General features: G+C 38.8%; 1 protein-coding gene across 4 annotated transcripts in view; it reads left to right on the top strand.

The window, feature by feature from the left end:
- Positions 1-13,165, top strand: part of LOC6589268 (apoptosis-resistant E3 ubiquitin protein ligase 1) — a 34,558-nt gene that overhangs the window by 3,865 nt on the left and 17,528 nt on the right. The window contains exon 1 of one of the 4 annotated variants that reach the window (XM_026988536.1): positions 10,656-10,740. The exons of the other annotated variants lie outside the window; for them this stretch is intronic. Within the exon in view, the coding sequence (XP_026844337.1) occupies positions 10,665-10,740 (76 nt within the window). The 5' untranslated portion in view covers positions 10,656-10,664. Of the gene's footprint in view, positions 1-10,655; positions 10,741-13,165 lie in introns of those variants that run through there. 4 annotated transcript variants of the gene reach the window in all.

Here is a 13,165-nt window from a genome sequence, read left to right as displayed (position 1 = left end):
CCGGCGAAAGGAAAACAGAAAATATGTCCAACCTTTTTTCTGTGGGCTTTCCCTCCCCCCTCCTTTTCCTTCGATGCCTGCAAGGAAATTAAAAGGAAATTGCGCCTTGTTTTGTACGAGTGTGGTGGAGGTACGAGGGTTGGCTGGAGAGCAGTGGGTGGCTGGGTTGGCTTAGGTTTGGAGCACGGGGAGTGTGCGGCGGAGCAAATTAAAAGGTTTTTATGCCCAACTTGAGAGTCTGTGTGGGAAGGCTCAGAAGCAGTTAAAAATGACACAAGTGGCGAACGAGAGAGAGACAGGGACATGAAGCGACAAGAAACAACCGAAACCGTAGGAAAGCCTTTAGGGTATGAAGCGTTAGATACCCTGCAGGTTCCATATACTGTTACGCATTTCATAAATATACAGTGCATATGTATTTATGATAATATTTAGTCTTACTATCCACTTACAGCGGTATATTTTTCCTATCAGACGAGAATCATCATACCTTGTCTGCAAAGGGCATCCCACAAGCAGAGACAGCGACAGAGACAGCAGCAACAACGGTTACACATGTGCAAATAACAAGATGCCTCATTGTGTGTCATCCCTACCTACCTCCCATCCACCCTCTCACACTCATTCACTTACGTACTCTCTCTGCCTGCCTCTCGCAGCGCTCTCTCTCTCTCTCACACTCGCCGTGCTGTAACAGTTGCAACTGTTTTTGTTATGTAGGCCAAAGATGTCAGAGAACGGAAGCCTGACTGACTCTTGCTGCTGTCGCACTCACACACACACATCCCCATCCAGGCTCCCGCTGGCTCTTCTCTATTCCGCGCTCCGCTGCAGCTGTTTCTACTATGCACTGCTTTGCTTCTGCTGTCCCTCCGCTTCCCTCGTTCATCCGTTATGCGTGCTGCTTTGACGCCTGGCTGCGCTCTTTTGCGGTTAGTTATCATTATTGCCATCCCCCTCGACGGCGTTTTGTTCTCTATTCGCTATCCTTGTTCCTCTCTCGTCGCTGTTTCTGTCGCATTTGTCAGCCACAATTATTATAATGCAGCAGCCAAGTTTTTCTCTCTCGCTCCCCTGCTCCCTCTCTCTCTCTCTCACACTCGCCTCTCAATTGTACTCTCTTGCTTTTGGAAATTATCATATTGTTGGTGCCTTTTGTGGCGTCCTTGAATGGGCAAACAAAGCATATGGGGGAAAAGAAACATTTGCGCATTTCAACGCAAAAGATTATTTTCAACTTTTTGCATAACAACAACAGGCAAAAAACGTGAGCAGAGAGCAGCCAAGAAAAGGCGAATGAAAAACAGCATAGACTCGAGCTCGCAGAGGGATATGGTGAGAGGATACCCTGGAATGAACAGAAAAATAAGAACAAATGAGCGAAACAAGAGAATGGTGATGACTGACTTTAATGAAAGGCTTCGGTTGATTATACAAAAATTTCAGCATTCGGATGAGGGAAACGATGAACGATAATTTAATGTGATATAGGGTGCGATATACAGATAATACCTCTATAGAAAGATATAGATAAATTAGCAAATCAAATCATTGAAATATTGTACCAATTCCAACATTGATCTACGGAGACATATGTTGTATAGATATATGCTCGTATTCAAGGAATACCAAATAAAACTCTCTAGGATTGCTTCCCAAGCTACATTTTCCACTTCCTCTATATCTATTAATCCCACAGATTCGTAACTTTCTTGGTTACAGAGAATTCAAATCCGTGTTTTTGATTTTTAGAATGCTCACATCAAGGAATCTTGTTTGAGCGCTTTTTACTATACTGTTCTGTCCGCTAGAAACTCCTTTCAGTCTCGTTATTTTTGTGACATAATCAACAAATGTTTATAGCATCCAAAAAGAGACATCCTTAAGCTAGATAGTTGTAGTTTTTTCCACCTTTTCACCACCAACAACAATTTGGATAGCAATCCAGCTAAAATCCTCCGGAATCACAGTACAACCGGACTTAGGAGCGCAAAAACTTTTGCCGCAGTCTCTCAATCTGCAGCATTTCCACCATTCGCCCCTGTAGGCTTAGTTATTCTCCATTTGTGGCTGCCACAGACCTCCGGCCTATACCCGATCCGTTCCTTTCGGCTGGGCATTAACATAAAGCAAACATTTCGTCCTGGCTTTGCACTAAAGAAATTTGTAGTCATAAAAGTTTCAGTATCATGCCTATATTTCGCTCTATCTTCGACCCCCACACAAGAACACAAAAGCCAAGAACCCGCCAAGAAAAGACCCTGCCGACTTATGACAAGTTATGGCCGGGACTAGGCCTACTTTTTTTCTGTGGGTTACTTTTCTATTTTTTACTTGCGAAAAAGGAGCCTCGTAAAACAACAAAATATGGCAAACATTTATTTTACACGCAAGAGAATGAGAAAGACAACGAGAGGGATGGGTGCTGTTCGACTGAAAGAGAGGGGAGATAGACCATGTGTGTGGGCCACTTGGCGACCCTAAAGCAAATGAACAGCTCACTTTCATTACAAATTCCGACAGTAAACACACAAACAAATGCCCAGACCAGACATACAGATACTGGTACCCTCCTCCCTGCCGAACACCGAACACGGAGAAAGTTTTGTCAGCTCCCATTACTAGACACCACACACACACACACACACACAGGAGCAGGGACACAAACACACACACACACACACACACACTGATGTTTGGTTGAGCAAACAAAAACAAAAATGGCGCCATCAATGGCCACGTTCCTTCCACGATGATGACGCTGACGATGATGATGACAATCAGCTTCACAAGGAGGCTGCTGCTGCTACTACCTATATTTTCTGGCTGTTACGAAATTATTGACTTCTGTGGGCCGGGCACAGCGGGGAAGTGGGAACAGTGTGTGTGAGGGTTGGCGCATAATTTTCGCACACGTCTGCCCCTGCCGCTGCCGCTGTTCCTCTCCCTGCCCCTGCCTTCACTGTCAGAGTGCTATCAATAAATATTTGCCAATGTCTTTCGGTGGGTGTGGTATGGGTTTTTACTCTGCCAGAAAGATTGGTGACGCCTGCAATTCGAACTGGCAGCCACTGACAGACTGCGGAAACGGCCTTGAATGGAGCCGGAGATAGTTAAGATTTAGAAGGAGATATGGAGGGATATGGATAGGAATTGTGCGAGAGGGTTTTTTGCAGCGTCCGCTCAAGTGTCTACAAACGAGCATCAATGCGCCGCGTCGTTCGCACGACATGTATGTTGTTTTTTAACATTTTCTATTGCATCCCGAGCATCCATGTGCCGCCACGTGTGGAACCACTGCTTTAAAACTAGAAGTATAAATAATGCTTTATTTCGAAAGTATTTTGTAATAGAAACTGCAATAGGAGAGGCTGTTGTCACTACCTTATGTCTGAGACCTAGTTCTGAGAAATTAAACTAAAGACTGACTAAAAAATGTAGAGAATATTCTTGTTTGAAGTTCCATTCAAGACAATTTCTGCATTTTATCTTGGAATGAAAGATTTCTTAGACATTTTTTCTTCACTTTTCAAAATGTATTTTATTCGATAATACATTCCTTACATTTCAGCTGGGGTTCTCGTTCTGTCCAGTCAAGATAAGTTTTTCCTTCCATTCGTTTCTTTTGTCTTGGAGACTTGAGAGAGACAGTTGCCTTGTTTATTATCCTTGTCGGCGATGGCACGCGCAAATCGTGTGTAGTTTTTATTGAGCTGCTCTCAGCAATTTTTCAGCTTGTTTTCTGTGTCTTAACTGAGGAGGGTACCACGGTCCACTCTATGCAAATTAAACAACTGCGGTAGCGGATTGTGTTTTTAAAAAGTTTTTATTTTACTTCGAACTTCACTGATATAGATTTAAGTAGAGGGTCACAAAGGAATTCCGGGCCAAGGGATTGCGCGATCTTAATATTTAGCTAGACTTTGCGGTGTCGCTGCTGGATCAAGACTGATTTGAACTTTCTGATCTTTGCATCGTTGATCCCTTTCGGGAATCGTTTTTCTATAAACATTTCAATTGATTTCGCCATCCCGAGTATTAGATTTCGTCATCCAAAGAGAGAACTGTAAAAGGCCTAAAGTGCAGGATCTGCAGAAAGCCGGGAGTGAGATTGTTTATGAGAAGCCGGGTGTGGGCAAACATTGGTTTTCCATTTAGGCGAGTGTCAAAGAATGGGATTGCGGCGGGGGCGCTTGAGATTGTACATCTTAGAAATCAATTAGGCGGAGGCCCAAGATTGAAATTGTTTTCGTTTTGGAAAACCAAAGATTGTTTACAACTCGTATAAGAGCTCAATGGAATTGGGTACGTTAACTCCCCCCATTCTTAAATGTTTCGTCCCGATACATTTTGAAGTTCTGATAGAGCTCTAATTTCTTCTGACAGTATTTGAATGTTGCTTTCCACTATTTCTTCTGACGGTATTCTTATTGATTTAATAAGTACAAATTTGGTTAATTTATAGCAGAAGTAAAATAACATTAACAATATCAAAATGATTAAAAATAATGTTGTTAATGGTAAGGCCGTATTACCTAATGTTATAAGGGGATTTAAAATATTAACATTATCAAAAGAAAATTGCTTATCATTTGATTGTATATAATCAACTAATTCAAAATCGCTATATCTATGATGCGATATATATTTTAGAATTTTACCCTTATCATTTATGTGGCTTATATTATTTATTACAATTGTGTTGTTGAATATAAGGAGATACGATCCTAACAAAGTAGTATTGTCTACGATATTTTTGCCTGAAACTAATATGGCACCATCCTGAATGATGTCTATTTCTTTGTTTTTTTTCCCTTTTTTTAGTGCAGTTGGCTTTAAAGCCATTAAGTAAATTGGTGAAACAGGTACTCTTTAAATTTATTTGTGCGTAATTGTTAAAAGTTTCACTTTTAAAATTATTCATTAAATAGTATTTCTCCTTACATTCACAAACTTTTTCACTTATAACTAACATTCCATCATTTTGTGAGATGGCTCTTGCATGGTAAAACTTGCAAATATCTTTAATTTGAGGATATTTTATGTAAATGATTATTAAATCTGCATTTCGAATTATTTTAACCGTTGCAATGTCCAACAGATCAGACAGTTCAACATTATGTTTTTCATGCTTATAAATGTCCTCTATTTCGTTTTTATTTAAAATTTTTGTATTGAAAATGTTTACTTTTAAGAGGGTTATGGTATCAACTAAATTTAGTAGGTCAAAAGTTATTAATTTTAAACGATGCTTTCTCAGTATCGTTTCTTCATTGAAGATGACATTCTTTAATGAATTTGATAGCAATTCAATTTCTTTGAAAAATTTGGAATTTATTACAAATTGTTTATTATTATTTTCAGTTAATTCATTTACTTTATTTTGTATTTTCAAAAAGTCGTCATGATCAGGGCTGCCTGCTATCCATTTCCAAATGGTACCTAATTCATTTATTCCCCTTTCTTTCCGTTTTGGAACTAATTCTGAAATCATTAATTTTAATAGACTTAAGTCCATTGATATTTCCCACTCATCGTCTGAATTAATTGATTTGTTGACATATTTGGATTCTTTATCAATTATCTCTCTATAAAAACTCAAATTAGTAATATGGAAAAGTTCAGCGTATGTTTCATAAGTGTAAACGTCTCTGTCGTCTTTGAGCAATAGATAGTCACTATGCGTATAGTCAATTACTTCCGCAGTCGTCAATATAACAAAAGTCAGTATTAGTATATTCGCATACATTTTCTGGAAAAAATATTTAATATTTGATGTTATCTTTATGTATAATTCTGTTTCTATTGTTGATTATAATTTTATTCGGTCGATTTTCCTTAACTACCTGCTTTTTGTATCGGGATTGAAGTTTATTTCTTTCCCCGAATTTCTTTTCATAGACTACTTCTCCTATTTTATAATCTTTTTCTCTTCTATCTTTGTTATGTATCTTAAGCATTTTGGTCTGAGCTTCCTTAAGTAATATTGGATTATGTTTGTGTTCTATTTTGTTATACAATATGTCATATGGCATTTGATTGGTCGTTGAATGTATCGTCAGGTTATATTTCAGTGCCGCCCTTATTATTATTTCTGAATAATCTGTTAGATTTAGTTCATCCTTGATGCACCGCGCTATTTCTGTTAGTGTGGAATGTACCCTTTCTACCTGACCATTTGAGGTGCTGTGTCTGGGATCAGCATAATAAATAGTTAAGTTACTTCTTTGTATGAATGATCTAAATTGTGCTGAAGTAAAGCTTGGTTCGTTGTCAGTCATTAATGATGTTGCTAACGGAAAGTGTTGTAAAATTTCCATTACCTTATTTTCAATGTTTAATTTACTTTGAATTTCCTTGACCACCAAGTATTTGGAATAAGAATCTATACAAGTTATGAATGTTAGGTTTTGGGCATAGTATATGTCTAAGTGTAATTGATCTCCTTCTTTTGCTGGAATGGGAGCTTCCCCAATTGGAATTTTTACAGGGTGTCTCCGATATTTGTTTTTGTTACAGATCTCACAATTTTTTATATATTCTTTTAATTTTTTGTGCAGGTTTGGCCAATAATACAGCTTAGTTATTTGTTTGTAATTTTCGTCTAGTCCTCTATGGGCTCTGCAATGTGTTTCTTCTATAATTATAGCTTTATCTTCTGAATTTACTACATCTTGGAGGAACTTTCTTGTGAAGAGAAATTTATTTATGAAGTTTTCCTTTAGCTTATTTTGGATAAGGTATAAATCTTCTAAAGTGCAGTGTATTCCTGTGGTTAAGTGAGGCTGAATAAATTCTTTTAAAATGATTAGCAGATTGTCAACCGTATCAAATTCAATAATATGTCGGGTATTTTCATAAACTCTTACTAACTCATGAACTGTGAATCTCCCTTGCGCTAATAGTAGCTGCTGTTTAAATTGGTTTAGAGGCTTGCTAGTCTCTTGAATGACGTTTTCGAAACTACTCTCTGCTGAATGCTGAGTATTTATGTCTGATTCTGATTCTGTCTGGTCGACATCACTATCTGTCATATGATTTATTTTAATCCGAGATAACGCGTCCGCTACTACGTTAGTTGAGCCTGGCTTATAAATGATTTTTGGTGTGAAACTTTCTATGAAGTAATACCAACGTTTCATTTCAACATTTGGATTTTTTTGCGACATTGCAAAGGACAAAGGTTGGTGATCTGTATGTATTTCAATTCCACTCACTCCGTATAAATAATTTCGCAAATTTTTTAATGCCCATACAATAGCTAATAATTCTTTTTTATTAGTAGCATATAATTGCTCGGTTTTACTTAAAGTTTTAGAAATAAATGTTATGGGATTCCCATCTTGCGACAAAACTGCACCTATTGCTATGTCCGATGCATCTGTGGTTAATGTGAATTTTTTATTGTAATCTGGTTGTACTAATTCAATATGTGCTATTAAACTGTCCTTTCCGTGAGTCATTATTGTCTTATTTATTAACAAGGTCATTTTCTTGTTAACCTCGTTATAGAAATCTATAATTGAAAGGTTCCCTTGTCGGAGAACGCTTAATTCCTGTTCTATTATGTAAATAGGTCTCTTGTCACTGTAAACAAAGTCAAGCCGTGAAAGTATGGCATCAAAATTTAGAACTGTCCCGTGGTTGGTCAGTGCGTCATGTGCTGGTCCTGTTATTTTGTTTCTCAAAATTGTTAATGCAATATAATATTGCTTACTTCCTTTCTTATATAACTTCACTGCAGTTTCTGCAGCTTCCCTCCATCCTACATATTGGTTTAATCCACCATTAAAAATTGGTAGGGATTCTATTACCTTCAATGTGGTGTCGTCTCTTATTGTCTCGTCTATTGTTTCTGCCTGATAATCCGATACCTGATCGGATTTAGTTTCTATTTGCTGTTTTAAATTTACAATTTGCTCTTGTACTTGTGAAATTTGAAGTGCTATCAATTGTTTGACCAGATCTGCTGTGAGATCGGTCCTTGCTTGAGAGTTAATCATTTTTAGTTTTTCAAAATCTAAAGTTAGCTGATCCACTTTTAATTTTTCTTATATGTTAGTTTTTATAATCTTATATATCCTAATTGAACTTATATATTTATTAATACAACTCTTGCTCACGAAATATCCGGTAGGGGTCGTCCTTCTTAGTTTGGCAGATCTTCGAACGGGTCTTCCTTCTTAAATTTCTTTGCTCAGCTGGGTCTTCTGGGGGTCTTCCTTCTTTGGCTTCGCTAATCGTTTCACTTTCTTTGTATTTTGGTTTTGTCGGTTTTGTTGGTTTTGTTTTTTAAAAACTTTGGGTTTCTTTGGTTTTTTTTGTATTTACGAATTGCCTTGATTAGCTTTTTGTTTTATTTGTATTTTGCGTTGTATTTGTATTTGTATTTGTATTTGTATTTGTATTTGTATTTGTTTTTGCACACCCTAAGCTCCGGTTTGTTTCCTTTTTATCTCACTTTTTTTTATCTATATCACACAGTCACTCCGCGTTTTTAATTTTGAAGGATTTATTCCATTAATTAATTGTCCTTCGGGTTTCGGCACGACGCAACACTTTTATCATTCGGTGTTTTTTATACAACGTTGCCCCACGTTGGGCGCCAATTAAACAATAGCGGTAGCGGATTGTGTTTTTAAAAAGTTTTTATTTTACTTCGAACTTCACTGATATAGATTTAAGTAGAGGGTCACAAAGGAATTCCGGGCCAAGGGATTGCGCGATCTTAATATTTAGCTAGACTTTGCGGTGTCGCTGCTGGATCAAGACTGATTTGAACTTTCTGATCTTTGCATCGTTGATCCCTTTCGGGAATCGTTTTTCTATAAACATTTCAATTGATTTCGCCATCCCGAGTATTAGATTTCGTCATCCAAAGAGAGAACTGTAAAAGGCCTAAAGTGCAGGATCTGCAGAAAGCCGGGAGTGAGATTGTTTATGAGAAGCCGGGTGTGGGCAAACATTGGTTTTCCATTTAGGCGAGTGTCAAAGAATGGGATTGCGGCGGGGGCGCTTGAGATTGTACATCTTAGAAATCAATTAGGCGGAGGCCCAAGATTGAAATTGTTTTCGTTTTGGAAAACCAAAGATTGTTTACAACTCGTATAAGAGCTCAATGGAATTGGGTACGTTAACTTGCACACTCTCCACACACTTGAATGTAATTGTCTCAGCTGTGTAAATAAACATCGAGGCACTATATAAAAACACTCTGACAGACAGTCAGAAGGGGGAAGTGGGGAAAAAGTGGGAGGGCGAGTGACACACGCCATGTCCTTACAGTATATATATCTGGAATAGTTGTCCTTGTCAGGTCAACAACAAGGAGCTCTTTGTCTTTTCCGATTGTTGGTGTAATTTTGTTGTAGCTTCCCTGCACTTTCCAGTTAATGACAGCAATTTGAGGCAAGTGCAGAAACGGGGCTCGGGCTGCTGGGTGGCAAAGTGTAATAGAGGGTGCCACTTGTTTACAATGCCATCAAATGCTGCTCCTTGGAGCGCCTCTCTTCAGGCTTTCCCTGCTGGCCTTCTCTATAGGGTTTCCCCTCTGCCGATCAATGAAGTTGTTGTCTCTGGTGCTGCTGCTGCCATTTGGCACTTGCCACTCGAAAGTGTGTTTAAAATGGAGCTGTAGATGGGAAATGGGAAATGGGGGATATAATTTTCCATCAGTGCATCAGAAAAAGGCAGGGAGAAAGAGATAAAGACAGATAAAACAGCGTAAAAACCAGAGAACGGATGTATAGAGAATAAACTTTTATTTTGATTTAAGCTTTTGGCAAGCATCGTATAGAATTTCTTGGCAGCCAAAGCGGAAAATTACAGTGAAATGAGAGGAAAAGAAAGAAGAGATTGGCTGAAAGAAAGAGAAAAGAGAGAGTTATGTATGTACATTTGTCCCTTAAAGTGCATTTCATGAAAATATCGAAACTATTTTAAATGAAAGGTTCTCGGATTGCTTATTTCTTTATCGGTTATCGCATCGAGGGTAATCGGCATCGCAAGGTATCGAATTATCAGACTTTTGAGGGAATTCAAAATTGGTCTTTCCGCTTGGTAGATCTAAATATTTCATGCACGTGCCGTTTGGGGTCTTATACTCGGACTATAGCTGGTACAGGGATAACAGTATATGTATCTATAACTAATTGCCTTCCCCTACACCAGAGAGAGCACACTTCTCCTGTGCGAGCCTTACAGCTCCGAAACGCACTGCTTTTCTCTAATTTTCCTTTGTGACAGGCCTTAATCCGCGCGCTGCTTCCTCAAGGCATTGGCCTATCCATTTCATTCCATTATACATTTTCAACTTGTTCCTTTTATTTTTGTGTGCAAAAACTTTTACCCAACTTGTGTGAAAAGTGTGTATACACATAGTATATATCCAATCCCCATCCCGGTGTTCTGGCAGCCACCCTCTTTAGTAATCCGCAGCTATGCATGAAATATGTCAAAACTTTATGAGAGAAACTTTTTTAATAAATTAAAAATTACAAAATAACGCAAAAAATAAAAAGAAGGAAACGAAAAAGCACAAAAAATAATCACAAAAGGCAGTGAAAAACATGATTTAGCCATTAAGTTGTGAGCGATATATATATAAATATATATAAGGTATAACAATTTCCATTCGGAGAGTGAAAAGTTTTCGTGTGAACAGAATGTGGTCGCCGGAATCGGAAATAAATTCCATTGCCATGGCCACCACCATGCGGCATTCGCAGTCCTCGTCCTCAGGTGAGTTTTTTCATTTTTTCTGATTCGTGTGATTTGAACAAGGGTTAAGGCCTCCTCTTAGAGCTCCTAGGGTTAAGGCTTGCCGAGAGTTGTGCGGCGTTTGTGAATTAAATTCAAATTTTGGTTTCTTTATTTGACTGGCGGCTAATGCGGCGTATGCGCAATATGGCGCTCATACTCAAGTGTTTCCGTTTCCATTTCCACTTCCGCATCGCGCCTTTTGCTGTGACTGTACCTGCACCTGTTCCCTCCCCTTTTGTTGTGGCTGTACTTTGCCTTGAACCGTCATGCAAATTGCCTTTTGCCCTAAACCCTGACTAACCTTCGCATTGAGTTCACCTGACATGTGCAATCGGCTTGCAGTGCACCTCCTCCTCCTTCATGTATCCTTAATTAAAACGAAAGTCGAGAGTGCGGCTCGGGCAGGTCTTGTGCCTTCTTCGATGCCGTTTGCATGCCAATGACATAACCCCAACCCCACCGTTGTGGGTGGAATAGGAGGACGGACGGCTTTCGAATGGCCGGTAAAGTGCTCTCATGCACGTAATGTGTAAACGACTCACGAAAGTGGGTGAAGCGGAGTGGGTGGCGCTGCATAGGTCTACCCACAGTTGCGGTCAAGGAAATAGAAATGGCAAAGAGCAAGCGCCGTAATGATGCAACATGCCGCAGACTGTAGATGCAACCAAAAGGTAAATCATTTGGTTGGTGTCTGGTTTTATTTGATAAAAGATTGAAGTAAAAATATTTGAAAGAACTACATTTAATACGGAAAAATATTTCTTTTGGACTAAAAAAAGTTCTTTCTCTATGAATTAAGAACGCCAGTTCCCATAGCGCTCCTATCCATTTTATTGACAGGCTTTCATTTGATTTTACACTTAAATTATGCAGCTTGACAGCTGAAAGGATTAATTTGGTTGATTTTTTTAATCTCACTTCACCGACTACTGATTTCACAGCCTTAATGCAGTTCAGCTGTTAACATTCTCTCTTCCAATTATCCTACTGTCAATAAGTGTCATTCGGTGGGGTTCGAGAGCTGGCACTAATTGCTTCACTCATTATGTCCTCGAATAATTCGGAAATAAAGTATTTTAAAATTCATGAATTTCAACAATTTATAATCGGGAAAAACTCTGCAATTTTGTAGGATTTAAATGAGAGATACAATGACACATCAACAGAGAAGTGGCCTTACTAATTTGTTTAAAGCATGCACTAGATGTGGGTTGTACAAAAATCCCAATAACGATGATCCCTAAAGGTGCAAAGACGCCGATCAAATAATTTTGCATTAATAAATGTAAGCCCCACAGTTCCTAGTTAATAAGCTTAATCTCTCTCTATACTTTGTTGCATATTTCTATATGTATATGTATGTATGTACGAGCTCGGTATCGTATCGTGGGTTAAGCTGCAGGTTAAGCTTGTCTGTAATCAGCTGGTCGCATTCGATGATGATCTGAGCGCTGTTGATCATAAATATTCAGATGTTTTCCCTTTAGAATTCAGTCTCGTTTTGGATTTCATTCAGACAAGCAGCCCTAGCCATGCCCCGTTCGATTCTCTTTCTGTTATTGGCGATAACCTTTGGGAGTTCCCAGTCACAGCTATGGTCCCAGGTGAGTGCACGGTTCAGTTTATTGAGTAACACTAAGAACATTAAGATTCATTTAATGAAGGACAAATCTGCGCCAGCCAGTACCTTTGTGTTGGAATCTCAAAACGAGGATTTGCAGTGCGGATCAGCTATGAAAATTCTCCTAAGGCACCTGGATTCCCATGACTCTAATCAGAATGCAGATATTCTCTCAAAACTGGCCCAACTAGACGAAAAGTTGGAGGCTCAAGGACAAAAACTTCAACATTTAGAAATCGAACTCTCATCCAGGCGAACTTCAATGGAAGAAACTACAAGAAATAGAAACAATTTTCGAAAAATTGGTACAAAATATTACCACATTGAAGATAGCCAAAAAATGACCTGGTACCGTGCATTGGATAAATGCCATAAAATGGGGGGTCATCTGGCGAACGTGCAAAGCGCTGAGGAGTTACAGGCACTTAGTAGGATGCTGAAGGGGCAGCAATATTATTGGATAGATTTGACCGATGAAGAAACATATGGAGTGTTTGTTTCGTCCACTACAGGCATGAATGGAACCTTCTTCAATTGGGACACATCTATGAATAGATACCTGACAACCACTTCAAGTTGCGTTGCTTTACAAACGAATTTTGGGGAGCCAATGGATAATACGGACAAAATGCAGTGCCTTGGATGCCGTAGCGAAATGTACTTCATCTGTGAGGCATCCTCTGATGATAATGTAAACTGAGGCGAAGATAACCAATAAATATGATACTTATTTGAAATTCACTCATGAGACACTCATGGACAATCGTTTTGTTACGAATGTCT

Source organism: Drosophila persimilis, unplaced genomic scaffold (genome assembly GCF_003286085.1).
Source record: "Drosophila persimilis strain 14011-0111.01,24,50 unplaced genomic scaffold, DperRS2 tig00000191-arrow-pilon, whole genome shotgun sequence".
Classification (NCBI taxonomy): domain Eukaryota; kingdom Metazoa; phylum Arthropoda; class Insecta; order Diptera; family Drosophilidae; genus Drosophila; species Drosophila persimilis.
The sequence above is the reverse complement of the archived record's forward strand: the minus strand, read 5'-3'. Positions and strand labels throughout refer to the sequence as shown.